The sequence below is a fragment of the Manis pentadactyla genome, chromosome 6 (assembly GCF_030020395.1).
Source record: "Manis pentadactyla isolate mManPen7 chromosome 6, mManPen7.hap1, whole genome shotgun sequence".
In the NCBI taxonomy this organism is placed as follows: Eukaryota; Metazoa; Chordata; class Mammalia; order Pholidota; family Manidae; genus Manis; species Manis pentadactyla.
The window spans coordinates 5,485,962-5,507,672 of NC_080024.1; the positions used below are offsets into that span (position 1 = coordinate 5,485,962).

General features: G+C 51.2%; 1 protein-coding gene across 1 annotated transcript; it reads left to right on the top strand.

The window, feature by feature from the left end:
- Positions 1-1,512: 1,512 nt before the first annotated feature.
- On the top strand, positions 1,513-3,402 carry ARL4C (ADP ribosylation factor like GTPase 4C). The gene has a single exon (XM_036901046.2). It carries the CDS (start codon positions 1,971-1,973, stop codon positions 2,547-2,549), a length of 579 nt encoding a protein of 192 aa, XP_036756941.1. The 5' UTR covers positions 1,513-1,970; the 3' UTR covers positions 2,550-3,402.
- Positions 3,403-21,711: the final 18,309 nt, after the last annotated feature.

A 21,711-nucleotide genomic window follows, 5' to 3' on the forward strand; every position in this document is an offset into this window, starting at 1 on the left:
TCCCACCTTGGCCCACTCACAAGCATGCGGGCCATAGTCTCCTCAGCTGACGGGGCAGACAGAATGGGCCACAAGGCCATTGCCAGTCCTGGACCCACTCTGGAGGGCAGCCGACTGCAATGGCCACTGCCCAGGAATTCCAAAGCTGGGGTGGCTCCTCTGGCCTTCCACGTGTGTAGTTTTCTCACATTTCCGCACCAGCAAAATACTGTATTTCATCATAGCTTGTGAAAGGAAGGTGGCAAAGGAGAGCGTTTCTATAAAATGTTGGTCTTTATTCATCAACGTGATCCTTTCCACCTTGTCCCCTTTAGCCTTGCCTCCATCTTTTCTACCTAATGAGCAGGAGTTGGGAAGATGTGAGGGGCCATGTCACCTGTGGGCAGCCCCGGGTCTGTTACCCGTAATGCACTCTTGGCTTCCTCTGTACCTGGGGAGGCTGTGAATTTGTTAAGTGTTTTCAATCCAGAATAAAACCTCGGAATTGGAGAGAGGTGAGAAGGAAACCGGGGAACAGGCACTGGCGTTTGTGCCCCACGGGGCCGCCGACTCCAAGCTATAGACACATTTTGTTTCCTAGGGCGTCTGGAACTGCAGGTGCACGAGGGGTGGGTCACTTGTGAGCAGGTGGGTCTCTGGTCTCCGAGAGTGGCAGAGGGTGCTGCCCTGAGATGCCAACACTTGCCCTGGGATGTCCACGTAGTGGTGGGGACGAACCAAGGGGGCCAAGAGGGCTGTTTGGGAAAGGGGCTGCCCCTGTAACCTGCAGGCAGGTAGGTTTGCGACCAAGGATGCAAATGCCTGCCCTCTATACTCACGGCCACCGGCAGCCAGAAAAAGCTGGGCCTCCGGGCTGCCCTGGGCTCCAGAGCGGCGGTAGCCGGGTGGAGCCCCTGGACCTCGTGCAGGAAAGTGAGCCAGGGCATCATGGAGGGCCAGGGCCCAGGGCGCCTCCGAGGGCGCGGGGCAGAGCCCGCCCTGGGTGGGCACAGGCTCCAGGTGCAGGCAGCCAGCGCCCTCTTTTCCCCTCCCGGGGGTCGGGGGGCCTGACCCCGCCACCCTCGCTCCCGAGCGGGACACTCCCCCCACCCCGGGTGACCCCCAGTCCCTCGGGCGACGGGGCCCTGCCCGTTCCTCTCCCGACTCCGGGCGGCGCCCGCAGAGCGGGGACCCCGGACCCGCGCCCCGAGGTTGGCCGCGCCGCGCACGGCAGAGGTCCCGCCCGGCAGCCGGCGGGCGGGGAGTTCCGGGAGCCCGGGGCTATTTTTGTAGGATGCGTCAGCCTGCCGGGGAGGAAGCGGCGGCTCCGGCCCATTGTCCCGGCGCGGCGCGGGGCGCTGCAGGGGGCACAAGGGGCCATTTCGAACGCCCGAAAGGCGCGAAAGCGGCCCTCGGGGCGGGGAACCCACGCCGGGCCGCGGGGGCGGGGCCTGGGGGCGGGGCGGCCCGGAGGGGCGGAGCCGGGCGCCCTCCCGCCGCTGCAGGCTGGCGGCGGCGCGGGGACTGCGGGGACAGCGAGGCGGCCGCGCCGGTAGCGACGCCGGGGAACCCGCGCCCGCCTGCGCCTCCGAGGCGCGCCCGGCAGCGGCAGCGGGAGCGGCCCCGCGGCGCCGCGCAAGGCAGAGGCGAGAGCCGCGCGCCGGAGACCCGAGCTGGCCCCCGCCGAGGGCCGGGCAGCGGCCGCAGCGCGGGGCGCGGCGGGAGGGAGCCGCAGAGCGAGCCCGGGCCGGCGGAGGGCGCGGGCGCGAGCGCCGTGAGCTGCGGCGGCGAGGCGGCTGGCAGCAGACAAAAGCCCTAGGAGACGCGATGCCCGGCGGGCGCGGGAGCCGCGGCGTCTGAGCGCGCCGAGCGGGGCGCCCCGGGTAGCCAGGCCCGCCGGTCCCCGCGGCGGAGGGCGGCAGGCGCGGCCCAGGTGCGCCCTGCCGCGTCGGGCCCGTGACTGCTCGGGGGGCGGCGCCGCGGCGGGAGCCATGGGCAACATCTCCTCCAACATCTCGGCCTTCCAGTCCCTGCACATCGTCATGCTGGGCTTGGACTCGGCCGGCAAGACCACGGTGCTCTACCGGCTCAAGTTCAACGAATTCGTGAACACGGTGCCCACCATCGGCTTCAACACGGAGAAGATCAAGCTGAGCAACGGCACGGCCAAGGGCATCAGCTGCCACTTCTGGGACGTGGGAGGCCAGGAGAAGCTGCGGCCGCTGTGGAAGTCCTACAGCCGCTGCACGGACGGCATCATCTACGTGGTGGACTCGGTGGACGTGGACCGGCTGGAGGAGGCCAAGACCGAGCTGCACAAGGTGACCAAGTTCGCCGAGAACCAGGGCACGCCGCTGCTGGTCATCGCCAACAAGCAGGACCTGCCCAAGTCGCTGCCGGTGGCCGAGATCGAGAAGCAGCTGGCGCTGCACGAGCTCATCCCGGCCACCACCTACCACGTCCAGCCGGCGTGCGCCATCATCGGCGAGGGCCTCACCGAGGGCATGGACAAGCTCTATGAGATGATCCTGAAACGCAGGAAGTCCCTCAAGCAGAAGAAGAAGCGGTAATGCGCCCGGCTGCGTTCGGGAGCGAGGAGTGGCGAGCGTGCGCGCGTCAAGAATGAATGAATGGACGGATGCATGGAAGAGCGAGAACCCGCGCCCGCGAACAAAGACAGCGAACCAAAGCGATTCTTCGAATTTTTAAATCGGAATCTCTGCACCCAAATGTAGGACTGGTGACTTAACCGGGGTGTGTAGGCTGACTTGCTAGCCTGCCCTCGACCCACCCCCACCCCCAGCTCAGAGGACCTTTTGTCTGAACGCCGGAGCTGCTAATGGGGCGGGGGCCGCGCAGGGAGTGAAGGTGCGGGTCCTGCGGTCCGCCCTCCCGGCCCAGGTAGGAGGCTCAGATGTCAGAGACAAAAGCGAGTTCTTCCTACTCCAGCGGGGCCAGAAGTTCGGGCTGCCCCGCCCTCACGGGAGGATCGCACCTGTGAGTTGCCTGAGGTACGCAGTTCCCAGCACCCTGGGAGTATGTTGGCGGTGGGAGGTCTGGGGGGACGGCCACTCCTTGCGCTTCACACGCTGTGGAAGCTGGATGATTTTATGTCACAGGGCAGGCCCCTGTTCAGATTTCATTTGTCCTGCTCTGGGCCCAGGTGACTTGGTGGTTTGGGCCATCAGAAGACTGCCTGGAACAATCCAGCAGCCTGAGGGCATGGGCGCTGCCCTGGCCTTGACTGGGGATGGCCCCGAAGATGCCCTTTCCCTGGTGCTTTGTGCTGGCTGCAGAAGACCAGTTTTGCTGAGAACTGCTTTTCGGCCTGGACTCAGACAATCTTCCAGATGGTTTGAACTCTGTCCATGTGTAGGTCATTATTACAAAGAGACCAATAAAAATTGAAACAAAAAACTGTTAGAGGTGGTGGCAAATGATGCATTTACTGTTCGCAGGACAGTTAAAGGTGTTTAAGGGGTAAAGCTCTTGGCGTAAATGATGGCTGGGGGAGGGGGCTGTGGAGCTACAGAGGCCTCCCTCTCTGCGGTGTAATCAGCATAAATACCTAGACCCATTCGTGTGGAATCTTAAATTCTCTTCACCTACTGATTGGCCTGTGTGAGCCGTACCAGCTGCAGATGTGCGCCGAACTGCAAGATGTTTTTTGCAAGGGATGTTTCTTGTAATACTAACCGCTTGTTGATGGGTTTTGGTTTGCAGACATGTTTTTAAAAAAAAAATCTATAATGAATACTCACCTTAGAATACTCCCCTTAGGAAAAAAGACTTTGCTCCGCCCATTTAGGTCCCTTTACGCTGCAAGTGGCGACACGTTCAAATTTTTAATTTGGTTCATTGTGGCCTATCTGGCTTAAGTATTTCAATAAAAATGTCTCATCGGAGTATTTGACGTCATGCACCGAAAAATAAAACCCCGCCTTGTTGCAAAAACCGACCTTGTTGCATGGATTTGAAAGCGAAGGAAAAGCACAGGATGAGGGGTCCTTCCTAATCATTCTTGTGGGAACTGGCTTGCGTAGCAGATGCAAACAATGAGTGCCTGAGAGAAAAGAAAGCGTGTGACAGAATGGTCACCTGTACTCAGGCACTTCACAGTTTACTTGAAAGAGGCTTTGGAAAATAAAGTGAAAGAAGACTAAAGATGTATTTTTAATAATGTAATTTAAAAAATCCTTTATAATCAGGACTGAGTCTTGGTTTGCTGAAGCTGTCATTTGCCCTGGAACACAGTATCAGAAGGGAAGCGTAAACTTAACTCTTTGATTTTTATTTCCTCTTGGAATCCATATTTACAAGTAGAACTGCAATTTCCCCTACTGTTGAAAATTTTGTTACAAAGGAGGCCTATAGAAATTTCATGCTTGAGCATCTGAGTTCGTCAGACTGTTAAGTCCATGCCTGTAGTCCGTTGTGCTCCAGTTTACCAGCTAGAGGTGTAAGTCTGGCTTCCTGCTTGAAACCCAAATCTTATTTGAAATATTTTAAAGGAAGAAGCCTAGCAGCCCATCTTCCTTTTCTCTGTTGTCAGTGTATTTGGTACCCCTCCAATGCTGGTCTGTCTGTAGACACTCAGTAGAGAAAATATAACTAAGCAGTGTTGGAAAGGCTGCAGGATTTCAGTTTACATATCGACGGCGTGTTCACTGATTTCTAAATGGGCTGGACCCATCATCTGAAGATTCTGTAAAGAATTATTTTAAAAAAACCATCTTCCTTTATTTTCTTCATATCCAACAATTTCTTAAGCACTTTGACATTTTGGTAGATCCACACTATTGAGAGAATAATATATTTATTTTGTGACATTGCAGATGCCAAATATTGTAACATTCTTGTGCTTAAAATACTTAGGTTCAAGATCACTGTTCAAATCCTGTCATGCTTTACAAATGAAACAAAATGATTTTTTATTTTTTTTTTGCATTAGCAGTACTTAAGGGTGCAAGTCAACTACCTGTTAGTAATTGTGCAGTACAGTTAAGCCCGGTGGTGTATCAACTAATAGTTAAGAGTCTCTGTTGATTCCTGTAATGTTTGACCTAATAATAGCCTTCGTCTCTGACCAGAGGAAGCACAGATCAGATCACCTTGAAGTGGTGGCCGGTGTGTCCCCACCAACACAGTGGTCAGTGATTGGTGGTGTGGTGCTGCCTGCTCTTCGGCAGGTGAATGGGTTTCCCATAGAGGAAGTTTGGCCTCCCCACGTGAGCTTTTGAAATGGTTTCTCGTAGACACAGGGTGGCCAGTTTTATTTCAGAGCACTTCTCTTCACAAATCCTCTGTCATGGTGTTGGGACTATGTCTGCTGGTTTCCGTTTCCGTTTCTACTGCTGTAATTCTCTGTCCTGATCATCTTCCTCTGCTGTTCCCCTTCCCTTTTATATGCATATATGATGCTGTGAAAAGAAATAAATTATTTATACATTCAAACATGGGAGGAAATTGTCTGGATCATTTCTCAACTTGCCCCTACTTATTTCTAGGCCTTTGCTGAGTGAAGGGATAGATCACAGGATGGTCTCTGGGGGCCTAACGGGGCTGGGTTGATCATCCTACTGTTTTGGTTAATTGTGTAGCTCTGCCCTGAATAGAGGATTCAGAGGGCCTTGAACACACGAGTCTGGGGGCACCCACTGGTGCCTGTCCCCCTAACTGGGTACCTACCATGGGTCCCTACAAGTCCTTTAGGAAAATGGCTTCAATGCCTAGCCTGTCCTCAGCCTCTCAGTTATTAAAAAGGTTAAGATTGCTAATCATGTCAAAAATGTTATTACGTGAAATCGGAAGCAGCTTTGTGCTGACATAGCAGCATTAGCCATGGAAGATACCCAGCACCCTGACTGCCTCTCTGCTCACGTCTAGGCTGAGTCCCGTACCTGTGAGCCTCAGCAGGACTCCGAGGCTCGAGTCCCGTGGTGAGACCGTCACACTCTGCATGCCCTTGGGCAAGGGGACACTTTGTGAAGAACTGGGGCCAGAATCAACAGGACTTCATGGAGGCACTCAGCGAAAATAGGAAGCAACCAAACTAAGCAACAAAAATGACTTTACTTGCGCTACAAAGACCCTGGTTCAAATTCTGACTCAAACATTTAAGGCTCCATTTTACTCAAGTTCCTTAGCTTCTGGACCTAAGGTTGTTGCAGGATGCGACACAATGATGCACGGAAAATGCTCATCAAATACCTGGTGCATAGCAAGTGCTCAAGAGCTTCACCTTTGTTGTGGGCTGCTCACTATGCGGGATGCATGATAATGTAACCTTACTACAGGCTTTTAAATTAGGTCGCCACCATCTCCCTTTAACAACCTCTTGGTGTCCTCTTTCTGTTAAAATCTAGGCTGCTGAGGTCAAGCCCAGACCAGAGTGGAGTCAAACAGGCAGCTATAGAATCTCTGATCAAGCAGAGCTGTGAGAGGCTGAGTTAGGTGCCAATTTAGGTCTCCCGACTCTTGGATCTGTTACTCATCCACCTCATCTCGCTAGGCTGTGAGCCTCGCCAGGGGAAGGAAGAGATCTTTGACAGCTGATGCCTAGGAAAACGTGCGCAGACAGTAGGCACTCAATAAACACTGGTTGAGTGACTTAATTCCTGTTGGGTAGTTTCAGTTGCAACCTTCCAAATGAACATTACATAAGGTAAATGATAATTTCCCATGAAATATTTTAATTAAGGCAACCAAGAGAAAAGTTAATATTCTTTGAGATCATCCTTGTGAGATGAATCATTGCTATGACTTTGTAGAAGGATGTTGACACTTTTCCCCACTGGTAGCGCATTTGTGAGCCTACTGTTTTTTTCTTAAAAAATTAGCAAGGCTTGACTATCATTTGTGTTGCTATAGAAGCTAACGTTTAGAAGCCAGATTTCATCAAAAGAGCACAGACAGCATTTCTAAGTACTGAAACCTGAGCAATTCTTGAAAAACTATTTAGTAATTGTTACTCTCCAGCTGAGTAAAAGTATTAGAAATCAACCAAAGCAAAGATTGAAGCTGGTATTTTGGCGCAACCTTAATTTAACCTTGATTTAACAAATCCTTGAGGAGCCAGGTGACACTTGATACTTGGACAGTATTGTTCATTTCGGTTTTCTGGAAAACTCCATGAAAATAACCAAGTGGCTGGGTCGCTGTCCCCTCTAAGCTGTCCCCGTCTAGGCTGACGTTAGTCCTAAGCACCTGCCATCTCTTCCCCAGGATAACTTTACCCCCAAGGTTTAGTCTTCATTTGTCAGTTTCTGTGATAGGTGGTGGCCATCCTTGCCTTACTCTCTCGGAACAGTTCTGTCATCAACATCACAGATGTCACATTCGTGTGGTAGCACAGAAGGACAAATTATGTGCAAAGAGCAGAAGATAGGCCTGAAATGATGAAAGGTAGGGAGAGAGCACACCCAGCCCTCACTGCGCCTTGACTGAGCAGCTCTCCACCCGTCCAGCTAACCTCTCCCCTCTCGCCCTTTGCATCCGTGGCAAATCTGATGCCCAACATCAAGACTTGCCTGCCAGAGAACAAAGTCGCCGTCTCATTTCTGTTCTCAAACTTACGCATTAGCCATGCTCACCTGTCCTTAAGACCACCTTTTCCTTGGCTCAGTTGAAACCTTTTTAAAAAAATTTGCACAAGATGTTGGAGCACTTTATTTATTTGTTTTGCCCGAATTATGATCAAGAATGGGGCTGCTTCCGTTTCCGAGGAAATTGCAAACTGAGGGGTTCTGAGGAAGCGGCATATTGTTTCTTTGCCAAGATTAGAAGTGAGAATTCAAAGTGCTATTATGTGGTTCAACCCCACCTGAGTTTTCAGAATATGAAATGGCTTTCTTTGAATGGCCCGACCTTAGGTGCCACTCTGGGCACGGACTTGTGATGAGACTATCACTGACTGCCTCGCCCCCAGAGAGTGACAGCACAGAAGAAGGAGCCCACACAGATAATTCCTAAGTAGTGTTGATAGCATGGGTTTGAGAGGACGAGCATTCCTCTTGCATGCATTAATTAAAGTTACTTTAACCCAGTGAGCTTATGTGCAGCTCTGTTTCCATTCTGTACCACGTCTAACCCTGGTAGCAGCCGGTGCCCGCCTTTATCCCGTGCTTAGCGTGTGCAAGGCACCATAGCCACACCAAGTGCCTTACCTGTTTGACCCTTTTTGTCCTAAGAGCCTCAGACATCAATTCATTCATCAAGTGACTTAATCATTGAATTGTACCCACACTCACAGGTGAGGAAACGCAGGGAAAGAGATTAGACAAGCTACCCTGAGGTCAGCGTCTGTTTGTGGTGGAGCCCAGGTTGGAAACCCAGGTCCCCAGGACCCAGAGGGTGAGCGTTTGCTCAGAAGCTCCCCCACCCTGTTGCTCCTGGAGCGGGGAAGCCCTGGGGTTGAAGGAAGCTGGGACTCTGAATTCAGAGAGCAAAGGATGTAGGCTTGTGTCACTGGCCAGCAGCGCCACCCTCCTGCACCCTTCTGCTGCTGAGGCCACCTTTCCCCTCCTGCCCAGAGCTCATGGTCACCATCATTGACGCGCTTGACCCCAAGCTCAGTGCCTCGCCTTCTCTTTTTGGAGACTATATCCTGGTGTCTAGGAAAACACAATCCCTCTCGTACCGGCTTCCATTCTTGAAGAATTTTATTTCCTATATTCCTTTCAAGAGACTGTTTGTGTCAGGGGCAATGCCTCCCTGCTTCATGCAGGGGCATTTATATACCCCGGGGGGTGGGCACTGGGGGCTGTCAGTGCTCCTGACTGGGTGCAGTGTTGCCTGAATCATACGGCCTCTCTCTACTCAGGTCCCTCAGCTGCACCACGAGGCTGTGAATTCCTGCCCTGCCTGCCCCTCAGGGTGCTTTTAAAGATGAAATGAGATAATACATGGGAAAGCACCATGCGACGTGCCCGGCAAGTCCAGACACTGTCAGGGTTGCCCATTACTCTCGGCCTGTGGCCCCCTCCTCTCGGCAGAGCCCGATCTGCCTCCCAAGGGATGTTCTCATCCTGTTATGGACAAGCTCAACTGCCCAGCGTCCCCTCTTCATGTTCACTGATAAGAATGCTTCCAACCTCCCAGAACAGACAAAGGAGACTTCCCAAAGGAAAACATCCCTCCCTGGGAGATTCTGGACACAGAACCTTCAGTGGAACTTTCCATTCACTGACTTTCGGGGAAAATAAGCCTCCTTCTAGCTGTCGTCTGCAGACTTACTCTTCGAATGGCAACTCATGATTGTTTTCATTTCCTTAAACACCAACTCCCTGTGCAGTTCATTTCAACTGCCCATGTCTCATAAAAGCTCAAATAATTTCACTGTAATTTAAAAGTCATCACGACAATTACAACAGCTTACTTCATAAATAACATGTTTAAATCCATTGTGACATAGATGAAGTTTTGGATTGCTATGTAATTGGAAGTGTGCTGGGATGCCAAGTTCATCAGGTAAAAAATGCTTTTAAAAACAATATCCACCAACGATTGTGACACCCATTCTATTGGGGCAGAGGTGCCAGGAAGATACAATGTGGTTCTTGTCCTCAGATGGCTGGTATTGTAGGTGCTGAATCAAGGCTAAGCTATCGTAGCTAAACTATCGGAGCGCTTGACTCCAGTGCAAAACATCCCTCAGTTTTGCCAAAGAGAAAATCATTAACTCAACCAAGTTCACATTTTCCATGCCACAGTAGCCTTAGAGTAAAACTAGAAGTAGAAACCTATGACTCTGTCCTGGTACAATTTGAAGACCCCAGTCCTCCCCCAGTAACCTTCTCCAGCTCTTTCTGAGATCTCCTTGGGAAGTATTCACTGTACTTATTATGTCTACTGCCCCCATCCCCACCCCCCGGCCCATTTTCTCTTCTCCCACCCTTATTCCTTGTGGATATGTTTATGTCATACTCTTTCTGGAAGCTAGGATCAGCATGGCAGCCAAACCTGTTGGCCCCAAATACTGCTGACCCCGCCTGTGCTGTTCCCCTTCTCAGGGCCCGATCGTGGCACGCCTACTGTCTCTGCAGCACGGTCCCCTCATGTCTGCTCCACCTATAAGGGACTCAGACATGCGAGAACCCCAGAGGGTATCTGGGTGGCTGAGCCCAGGCCGTCTCAGGATTCTCTTCGTATCTCACACTGGGTCTTCTCCTCATGCAGATCCTCATGAACCTCAGAGGGGCTGTAGAGTCTGCCTTGAGTCAGTTTGCTCGCACAGCAGTAGTAATTTCCTGCTGAAGTAATGAAAATGGTCACCTCCCGCTGAAATTCAGTTTGTGCCTTAAGTCTGCTCTCCCAGCATCTGTTTGAAAAAAGGTCACTGGGGATGCTGGGTTCAGGCGTTGAAGAATCTGATTTGGGGTAAAATATTCTAAAGCTGACATTATGGGTAATCTACACCAATCCATCTCTCTGTCATATTTCTTGCTGGTAGAACCCCAGTGTTACTTGGGGGTACCCTCTGCCTCATGGCTATGTGCCCAGGGGAAGTGATTCTATATCCAGTGTGAAGGGGGATTGGTCTAAGCCATGAAATGAATCCATTCTTCTTGCCAGTGATTAGCTTAGAAAGGGTCATGCAAAACAGTTCTGACCTTGGACTGGAGGGAAAGGCTTCTTGGAGAACAGTAAGTGGACAGGCTTTAGAAAATTTTCCTTATATTTTAAAATTAGACACAGGGACCATATAGCTCTCCTTTGCTGCCTCTGAATTTCAGTGAATAAAGATGTGATGCCTGGAGTGGCTGCAGCCATTCTGACATGATGAGAACCAACTCATAACTGAGGATGGCAGAAGGGAAATACTGAGGACACTTGGTCTTAGAGGCCATTATTGAACTGCTGAAATAACCAACTCTGGGGACTGCCCGACCACAGGACTCATGGTTATGTGAGCAAATACATCGCCCTGTACGTGGGGTTTCAGCTTCTTGCAGCTAAAGCTCCTCTACTGGTAAGGGCCTTAGACCCACAACCAGCCCTTCATGGTGCAGTACCCTTGGGGCTCCCCACAAACGTTGCTGTGGTGAAGAAAAAGAATCCTCACCACCACTTCTGTACCAGCCGATCACAAGCTGATTGAAACCCGCGTTGATGGGCCCTGGCGGGAGGAGTCTGAGGACCCATCACTTGGCGCCTGGCTTAACCGTCACCACCTGCAGCCAAGGGCGTTCTGGCCAGGGGAGCGAGGCACACCTTGAGGGTCGTTCTGAGGAGGCAGCTGAGAACGTCGTGAAATGCTAGGCCCTTTACCAGCGCTCCTTTTCTCAAAAGAAATTATTAAGATAATACTAATTGCTACCATTCATGGAGTGTTTGTTTTATACTAGACAACGAATTAAGCACTTTATAGAGTCATTTCATTCAATCCTCTCTGAAGGGCTATGAGGCAGCTATGTTCACCCTGCCGGCACCAACTGCCTGCCTTCAATAGACAGACTGACCGACAGGTAGCTCGATAGATAATCACCGCAACAATTACTCACTTGTGGAGTGCCAAGATCTCCTTACACCTCATAATAAGCATTAGGGGGTAGGGGTCTACTTGTATCATTGCCCTCATTACAGATGCGGAAACAGGCTCGGAGATAGTGGGGCCCTTGACGGGGCCACAGCCGCTATGCAAAGCGAGGACTTGGCGGGGCCGGGCATGTCCTGGGAGTCTGCTGTCCTGGTAAGTTCCCAGGGATGCCGTGCTCTCTGAAGGCAAGCCTCAGGTCCACTCATTCCTCAGGAGCTGCCACGCCTCGGCTGTGCACGGAGTTAGGGCCCCAGGAAACCTCACGGCTGAGCACATTGCTTTGGTCCCTCTAGGGCAGTGGCTCTCAACTGGGGGCAGTTTGGTCTCCCAAGGGACAAGGGCAATGTTCTGAGACATCCTGGTTGTCACCACCGCAGGAGCTGCAGGTTTCTCGTGGGCAGACGCCAGGGATGTCGCTGAATGTCCTGCAGGGCACCAGATGGCCCCACAGCAGAGAATGAGCTGGCCAGAAGGTCAGCAGTGCCGAAGCGGGGAGCCCTGCTCTGTGCCTTCCCACTGGCAGTGCCGTGTCCCTGACCCGGACTGTCTTCCCCCAGTGGCTGCCAGCCTCCAGTCCCCACACCTTCCACTGCCGCCCTATTCCATGTGACCCCACCCCACACGGTCTCCTTCCCTGCACGGCTTTTCTCCATGGCACCTGCTTCCAACAACAATCTATGCATTTTCCTGGAGCAGCATCCTGCCTCCCGTGTGCATTCTCCCTCTGTGTGTGTCCCCCTGTGTCCAGATTTCCCCTTTTTATAAGGACACAATCATATTGGATCCGGGTCCACCCTAATGACCTCATTGTAACTTGATCATCTGCAAAGACCCTATTTCTAAATAAGGTCACATTTATCAAGGGGCACAATTCAACCCATAGGAATCAGTTTCTGTGAATGAAGATAACATAAATCTGAATATCCAAGTTTATACACCTTTGAGACACTGAGGAGACCAGGAGCTATGGGAAATCCACCAAGAAATGGTGGCCTTGGGGGCAGCTGCCTGAGCCCCACATTTCCCCTCGCCTTGCACCTGCTTTCCACGCAGCCAGCCGTATTCATAGGGAGTTTCCATCTTGTCAGTATCAGGTAATGTTTTACGGCTGAGTTTTAAGACAAACGGGCTGAAACACTATCCCGACATACAACAGGCTGACCTGTGTGTTCAAATGCTGAAAAACAGGCCTGCTCTCCTGGGGATGAAGTGAGCCAAATCTCATGGCTAGGAAAAAACTGGGAGATCTACATGTCCCCATGCTTGCATGATTTTTCCTTAAAATGAGGAGGAATACAGTGTGAATTAATCAGACGTGTCCGGTGAGGCAGCCTGGTATAACTTCAGAGCAGGAAACAGTTTGGAATCAGGTATGTACATATTTAAATTGTAGGTCAGGCACATAATTGCTGTGTGGCCTGGAGTACATTTCTTAACATCTCTGAGGCAACATCTGTAGGAGATGCCCAATAAATGAACACCAGTATCATCCCATTTTGGTCACTTGCCAGCTCTGTGACCTTATACTCTCTGTTTCCCTATATTTTAGTGGTGCCCAGGACCTGACACTGGACTAAGAATAATCTATCAGCACAGACACCCCTGGAGGGATAGTGATATGCCACACATGTGACAGCCCCCCAAACCTCAGTGGAATGTTGATTGTTCATCAAATGTGGAAGGTCTGACAGAACTGCTCAAAAGATAAGTGCAAGGTCCTCCATATCGTCTACTGAATACTCCAAAACAAAGACGGAGTTTCTTCTCATTAGAAAAGTGTAATGATGCAGCATTTCCTGAGCAAACCAAAGGAATCCTCATTATGAATTTCTCTCTGTTCTTCTCGATACAACATTGATGATCTCAAGGGAAGCATTTATAGATGTTTCCCTATAGATGATTTATAGAAACCCAGAATTTCAATTATTTTGTCTCTTAAATACTTAATCAGGTGAAAATGTCCCAGCTAAACACAGGATATAAATAAAAATCCTTTACCTTTAACTATTTTTACCAATTACAACACCTTTTAAAATATATATATATAAACTCTTGAATTAAAAGACAACCCAGTTAAAAAACAGGCAAAGGATTTGAACTGACATATTCAAGAAGCAACACAAATGGCCAATAAACGCATGAAGAGATGCTCAACATCATCAGTTGTTATGGAATTGTAAATGAAACCACGATCAGATACCAAAGCACACCCTTTAGGAAGGCCATAGAAATAACACTTTTAAGTGAAAAATTACTAATGCTGGTGAGGATGTGGAGAAATGAGAACCTTCATACATCACTGATGGGCATGTAAAATGGTGCAGCCACTGTGGAAATAATTTGGCAGTTGCTTAAAAAATCAAACATACAATTACCCAATGACCCAACAATTTCACTCTTAAGAGAATTGAAAACACGCATCCACATAAAAAGTTGTACATTAATGTTCATAGCATCCTTCTTCATAACAGCTAAAAAGTGGGAACAAGCCAGATATCCATTAACTAATGAATAGATCTGCAAAATGTGGTCTAGCCTTACAATGGAAACTTATTTGACAGTAAAAAGGAATGAAGTGCTGATTTGTGCTACAGAATGGATGTGCCTTGGAAACATTTTGGTAAGTGAAAGAAGCCAGTCACAAAAGGCCACATCTTGTGTAATTCTGTCCCTCTGCCGTGTCCAAAATTAGCAAATCCATGAGGACAGAAAGCAGATTCCTGGTTGGCAGGTGGTAGGGTTTGAAGGCATGAGGCGTGACTGCTAATGGGTATGTGGCTTCTCTTCTGGGTGATGGAGATGTTCTGCGATTAGACAATGCTGATGGGAATGCAGCATTGTAAATATACTAAAAGCCACTGAACTGTCTACTTTAAAACCATGAATTTGATATTATATGGCATATCCCAATTTTAAAAACTGCAAGAAAAACCCAAAAACACCCACCCCAAATGTAATAGCTTATCTAGTAGGTAGTTGAGGTCATCCTCACGGATTCTTACTGCCACATGCCTTTCTATTTGGTTTGAGGAAATGATGAATTGTATGGGTTTACACTGTAGGCCAGGGTGCTGCTCTTCTACCATTAAATTTGAACAGTCAAGGAAAACAACATCGCGAGCATATTTCATTAAGTTATTAATAAGGACTAGTTTTGAGCTTCTGTTACCTGCTTCCATCGCCATGGCTAGGCTCTCCAGTACCGAATCACGTTTGAAATTTCCTTGGTTAAAACTGAAGAGGTTGAACAGGTCTCTGCAAAAACAATTAGCCTGATGCTATTGACCAATGATTTCTAATATTTCTTCTTTCATTTTTCAGATCTTAGGCTTTTGCCCTCCCAGGAATATGCATCGATCCCAGAGCAGCATTCCAGCATTCTTATCTTGCGATCAGTCTTTGGCAAACTCCGGGCCCTTATCCGAATTTCAGGCTCTTGGTCAAGTGAAAGTGTGTGGCTCTCCCCACACGTCTGTACGTTTTACATTCTTGTACTCCTGTAAGGGGCTCACATTACAATTCTAATTCAGTCAAGGAGTCAACAGACTGTAGAAAGGATTCTGAGCCCCGGTCTCTGAGATGCTCTTCCTCTGTGCAGATAGGCCTTTTATCTCGATCTTCTTAAAGTCATATTAATCCTTGTCTGCCCCGCTCCCCTTTATGATCAGCCCCATTCAGGTTATATTAATCCACCATGCTTGTCAGTTTGCTCTGGAATTAACAAATTCTATAGGTCGCTGCTTCTCCCACAGTAATGTGCAGAGAATGGGGACTTGCTGACATGCAAAATCTCACTTACTAAACTTGTGCTTTGCAACTAGCTACCTGGTGGTGCTGGTACTGCTGGTATGAGGACAACACTTTGAATAGCAAGGAATGAAGCCGTGGTTCCCTCGTCACAGGAGACAGAACTGTAATGCACAATATGCTGCTCTTTTGTTTATGGCTGCTGGTCCAGAGTAGATGGTGAACAGTACAGAGGTGAATGTATGTTCGTGCCAGGAGAGGAGCTGGAAGATGCACAGATCTGCCTCCATGAAGTGCATATTGCTGTGGCCTCTGCTGGTGCGCTGTGTCGAAAGGAGCTTGGCGATGCCAATGGGCTGCTGGTGCAGCTGCAGGGACTCACGAGACATACTGTGCAGCCGGAAGCTCAATCTGCCCCATGTTCAGGACATCCTTCTGGAGCCTTGACCGTCCTGGGGTCCAAGAGGATCCACATACCTTACAGAATCTTAAATAATTGACCAGCCTTTGGATTGCTGCGGGCTGCATGGCAGCGGGCAATCAACACAGCAGCGGCTGACAGTGCTGCCGACTCCCACTGAGGCAGAGTCCCCAGCCTCCCGCACACTCAGCGCGCCTGGATGGAGGAGGCCCCTGTGCAACTTGAGTGAAAATGGGGCAGTTCTGAGGGGATGCCCCTTCTCTGTGCGCGCGTTCCCCTCTGCACAGCTGATGGCCATGATCCCAAGATCACAGGGGCAAGATGGGAGCAGCCTGGGAAGCTGAGTCACCTCTTCCAGGAGAGTCATTTGTGCTGCTTAACCGGCACCAACTGTGATGTAAGCTCGACAGAAACCTCTGTCATGTTGCACCTGTGAGATTTCAGAGTTTATTTACTGATCAGCAAAGACTAGCGTTGTACACCCCAGCCCCACCCCACACCACTGAAACCCACCACACATGACAAGCAGCTGGTAAACGGGAAAGGTGGGGACAGTGAGGCTGCGCGTGCAGAACGCCCTCTGCTCCCCAGGAGTTTGCTCCCAGGCTCTTGTTCAATCACCTTCTCTCCCCCACCCTTCATAAACAAACTACACCTGCCCTGGGCACTGCCATGTCCTGCCGAGTAGGGCTACTCTCATGGCATCAAGGCCAATGTCTCTCAAAGGCCAGCACTGGGTGAACATCAAGTTAATTTAAAGCTTAAGTTTCCCTGGAAGGTGTGTGTAATTATACCCCAGCGGCAAAATGGGACGAGGATTAAAGGGAGGGCTGGAGGTTAGTGGGCAATAAACCCTTGCCTTGGGAGGGGTATTAACTTCTGGGTGCTGCCATAAACGATTGCCACAACCTGGGTGGCTTAACAACAGAAATGTATTCTCCCGTAGCTCTGGAGGCCAAAGTCTGGTGCGTCAGGACTGGTTCTTCTGGAAGGTCAGAGAGGATCAGTGCAGTGCCTTTGTCCCAGTTTCTGATGGCTGCCTGCAGCCCTGGGTGTCCCTGGACTTGTCTGTGCATCATCCCTTATCTGCCCCGTCTCCACCTGGCCTTCTACTCCACATGTCTTCTCTCCTTCTCTTCCCTCATAAGAACACTTGTCATAGCATGCAGGGTCCACCCTAATCAGGGTCATCTGATCTCAAGATCCTTAGATACATCTGCAAAGACCCTCTCTCCAAATAAGGTCCCATTCATAGTTGTGGGTGGACGTATCTTTAAGGAGGCCACCATTCCATGCAGTACAGGAGGCTGGGAGAAACAGCTTATTCCTGTGGCCACATGACCTTTTAGAGACTTTAAGCCTTCTTAAGAGGATTCCCCTCAACCCCTGGCTGTCAGTGTAAAGGAAGCAAATATGCTCTAAGTGCACAGCAGAGGCTTGGGACCCAGAGTACTTAGGAGGCCGCAGGTGTGCAGCACCGGGCCAGTTTAGGGCAGGCTCTTTGGTCCATCCAGTTCTCATGCGTGTCAACGTGTCTATGCAAGGAGAGATTCCTCCCGACCCATCCGTCTGGCAGCTGGGTAAACACGGGCAGTCATGGTACCATGTAGACGGGGCACCACGTTTCATGCTGCAAACTCTACGCTTGTGAAACCCAAACCAAAAAGGAGGGCTGGAAGGCAACATTTTCCTCTAGACCCACCATTTAGTTGTTAGTCATGAAGTCTCCTGGATTTACGTCCTACGAGGGGCTAACAGAATGATTTTCACAGGCTAGGTGTAAGGTGCTCAGATATGTTTTTTCATATACAACAACAAACACAATATTATACACTGCAGTAACAGTATACACAGTAATAAGAGTACGCATGTGGGGTCCCTGGACCCAATTCCAATGTGTGTGTGTATGGGGGAGGGGAGGGGAGTCTTCCAGCATGTAACACCAAGCAACCCCCAAACACCAGCAGGGCGTCCGAGAACTCAACTCAATTCTGAGGCGACCTGCCTGGAGACGCACCAGATTCCCAGGCTCAGGGCTCCATCCTATAAGACCGCCCTCCACCTCCTACTCCAGACGCTGGTCACAAGCCCCAGGCTGTTCCCTGTGTTCCTGACATGAAGTTCCAATGACCTGCTGCTTGGGCTCGATTAATGTGCTAGGGCGGCGCACAGAACTCAGGAGAACACTAACGTTTACCGGTTTCATAAGGGTCACCATAAAGGACACAAGTTAACAGCCAGAGGAGGAGAGACACAGGGCAGGGCGCCAAGTAAACGAGCTTCTGTCCCCGCGGAGCCTGGGGGCCTGGCCGGGGGCACTTGGGAGTGTTCTGGGTCCCCAGGTGGGGAAGCTCTCCGACTGAGGGGGGAAAAGGATCTGAGGGAGGACAAGCTCTGTCAGGAGGTTTTGTGAGGGCTTCATTGCCTAGTCATGATTGACTGAATCCTCGGCCACTGGCTGATTCAGCCCCCGCCCTTGGGGGGTCCTAAAGTCTCTCTTTGGCATGACAAGCCACCCGTTTCACCTTTAAGGCTCTGAGTGTTTTCAGGAACTGTGGATGAAGGCCAAGTATACCTGGGAAATATGTATTTGGTCACCTGAATAACCAAATACATAATCCTTACAACGCATTATAACGCAGGTGCACGCAGCAGCGACTTTTATTGTGAGATGGTTTTCTGAAGGGAGAGGGAAATGTGTGTTGGCCCCTGGGCCGAAAAGTCTAATCCTGACGTGGGTGTTCGGAGTTTGCCTTCCGTTGTCGTGGACAGAAATAAACATCCACAGAGTGGAAGTGTTCACGAGGGCACGGTCTTAAGTTGGGTATCAGAGAAGGAAGCTTGCCTCAGAAACTGGACAGATTAGCCCAAGGAGCCCAACTCTAAAATCCCGCGCTCCCGTGCAGTCAGGGAGCCCCATTGTGGCAGGTCTCCAACTCGTGGCAAAGCAGTCAACACGCAACCTGTCCTAACATACGTGGCAACATTGCTCATGCTCGAGTTTAAAGTGAGTGTACCTGCTAATGTTGTTACGGGGTAATTTCTATCTTCACGTGTAGCACAAGATTCCTCAAATCTTTAAGCCATCAATCATGTGTCCTGATTGCGGACTCGGGTATAATCAATACTTATTAGGGCAAGTATCTACCCGCAGCTTGCTGAGCACAGCAAGTAAAATATTTATGACCTGACAAACCTGTTTTAACTGTTCTCTGTCATTACTTTATTATAGCCAACTATCAATGGCTCAAACCCAAAACTAATTTGTTTTGAATGTAACTTGCAGAATCTATGTTCCAATAACTCTGAAGACACTTAGAATCTAGGGATCAAAATTCACACTAAAAGGTACATATTTATTCCTAACCAATTGCTCATTTTTACCTGTCTCGGGTAAATGCCATCTTGAGCACCAAAGCTCTTCAACATTCCTGGGGCATAGGGATCAGCTCCAGGGCTGGGAGGAGCCAGGATGATGGATGGCCAGTGTTCTTTCCTGAAGGAGCCCCTCTCAGAGTGGACCTTCAGCACAGCGCCTTCAGGGCACCCCAATCCTGTGCATGTCCCCACTGGGGCCCTGACAGTGTCCCACAGAGGTTCTCTCCATCTGCGCCTCTCTCCCCCTCTATCTTGTGGCCCCTCCTGGATGGAGCGTCTTTGGATTTTGTATCCTGTGCACTGACCTCATGGCTGGGCAGAAGGCAGACGCCTGTTGCATTTCATTGCACCCAGATGAAGTTCAGATCATGGGCAAGCACCAGTGATCATGCCCCTCAAAGTGCTTCACGCTCAGACCCCTGAGTCTGTCTGATCTCTGCCATCCCCAAACAGCATCAGCAGGTCCCCTGCGCTCTTGGCCCATCCCACGCCTCTCACACGCCTGCACAGAGAGGCCTAGCATGCTGCTTCTGTGCCTGTCTCTCCCAGAGCTGGTCAGGGACTGTCCCTTACTCCTCTGGAATGCTCAGGGCCCAGAACAGGCATTTCTTTTCAGTGTTTGCCTCCAAACAGTTGTGTTTGTGGTGCAGCCAATCCCCAAGGAGGTGAGGCACAGCAGGAAGGGGTGAGAGGAAGCAGAACCTCCCCCAGGACAGCAGCGGGGCCACCGGCAGAGCTGGGCTCCTCGGGCACCTGGCTGTGCAGACACCGAGAGCAAGTTGGCGCTACGGGAGGTGTTCGTGCTAGTTAATGCTACAGGAGCAAATCGTACAGGAGGACTCGCCACCGGTCCTGGCAGCCAGGCCCATGCAGTCCCGGGAGAGGCTTGCTCCAGAGGCAGCTGGGAAAGGCCAACAGACTTCAGGTGTGGTCTCTGCACTGCTTTGAATGTGATAAAGAGGAACTTCGGAAAAGATGTGCAGCTCAAACCTGGAAACACGGGTGTGGACGAGTGCCCTAGCTCATGTCCCTGCTTCAGGGGCCCCCTGGATGGTTGTTAAGTGGCAGATTCAAGGCACCTGAAGTTGGGCTGGTTTGGGGCCTGGGGACAGAGGACAGTTTGATGCTTGTTTTGAATGGACTTCCCCTGCAAGAGCCATCGGCAGGCAGCTTTGCTGACAGCCCTCGGCTTCCCGGGAAGTGCTGGCCCTCACGCTCAGCCCTCCTGTGACTGTGGCTGGTGACCAGGACTGTGTGGGTCCTCGTCCATAATGCAGAAAGGGAAGGGCGTCCTGGGGGGCTCTGGCCATGGCCTGGGGAGCCCCGCTGTCCTGTGAGTGTGCAGACTGCACAGTTCATGTCCCTTGTCACCACAGCAGCCCTTACTCCTCTTCGGACAGGCATCTTTGCAGGGTGCCTAGAAGGCCAGTGGTCAGGGTGCATCAGGCCCTGGTGGGGCAGCTCAGCTGTGCTCACGCCCAACATGGGGCTCTCTCAGCGGCACTAACAGAAAGGAAGCCCTGGCACTGGGGCCCTGGGGGTGCTGGCTGCACCAGACAGACTGAGCCCAGCACCTGTCCCACAGGTCCTGTCACCCCTGCAACCTGGACGTGATGAGAAACCTCCTTGGATAGAATAAAGGTTGCAAAGCTGAACCATCTCAGCATCACCTTTAGGAACACGGAACCTCCTCTTTGAGAAGAACACCAGCAGACTTACACATCCGTATGTATTAGTCCGCTCCAGCCGCTGGAACAAAATTCCACAGACTGGGGGCTTCAACAGCAGACATTCGTGTCTCCCAGGTCCAGAGACTGGGATGCAAGATCAAGGTGGGGGCATCTCGATTGTAGATGTGTCCCCACGTGGTGGGGACAGAGAGATAGTGAGAGCGAGAGCAAGTAAGGACCCCCAGCTCTGGTCTCTTCTCATAAGGGCACTGATCCCATCACGGGGCTCCACCCTCATGACCTCATCTAACTCAGGTTCTGTCCAAAGGCCGCCCCTCCAAGTACCGTCAGAAGGGGAATCCGGGCTCCAGCGTATGAAGCTGAGGGAGACAGTGGAGTGCATGACACACAGCGGTGGGAAGAAGGCCTGTGCCTCCTGGCTGCCTCCACAAAGCGCATCAGAGGACCTGGGCTTTGTGTCGTGCCATAGACTCCAGTTTTTGCTGTACACGTTTATCTGATGAGCTCCCTTCCTTCTGGCCTGCAGGGGCCTTTCCAGGTTGTTCGTCTGATGATCATGTGGGATCATGGCGGCTACATGAGTGGCCTCACCACCTCCCCAGAAGGCCCTCGAGAAGCCGCGAGGAGGTAAGTTGGAGCCGTGGCTCAGTCCAAGCTCCCTGGTGCCGGGGGCAGGGTGTGAGCTCTTACAGTACCAGACCACCGAGGAGCAGGGCGAGGACTCGCCTGGGAGGAAGACACGGGACCTGCCTGGAGCACACAGCACGCCCAGCCCCCAGCCCCCGGCCGGGGGGAGCCGGGAGCACCGGCACGGTCAGGGTTCCCGGGGCAGTCGGGTCTCCCCAGACCCGGGTGAGGCTGGATGGCCGCAGGAGAGCGGCTGCCCAGCGGACAGCGACCTGACTCGAGCATGAAGGGACTCTGCTTTGCGCTTTCTTGTGTCCTTTTAAAAACTTGGT

Coding starts and splice junctions, on each gene's coding strand:
- ARL4C (XM_036901046.2), top strand. CDS start 1,971: ATGGGCAACATCTCCTCCAACATCTCGGCCTTCCAGTCCCTGCACATC.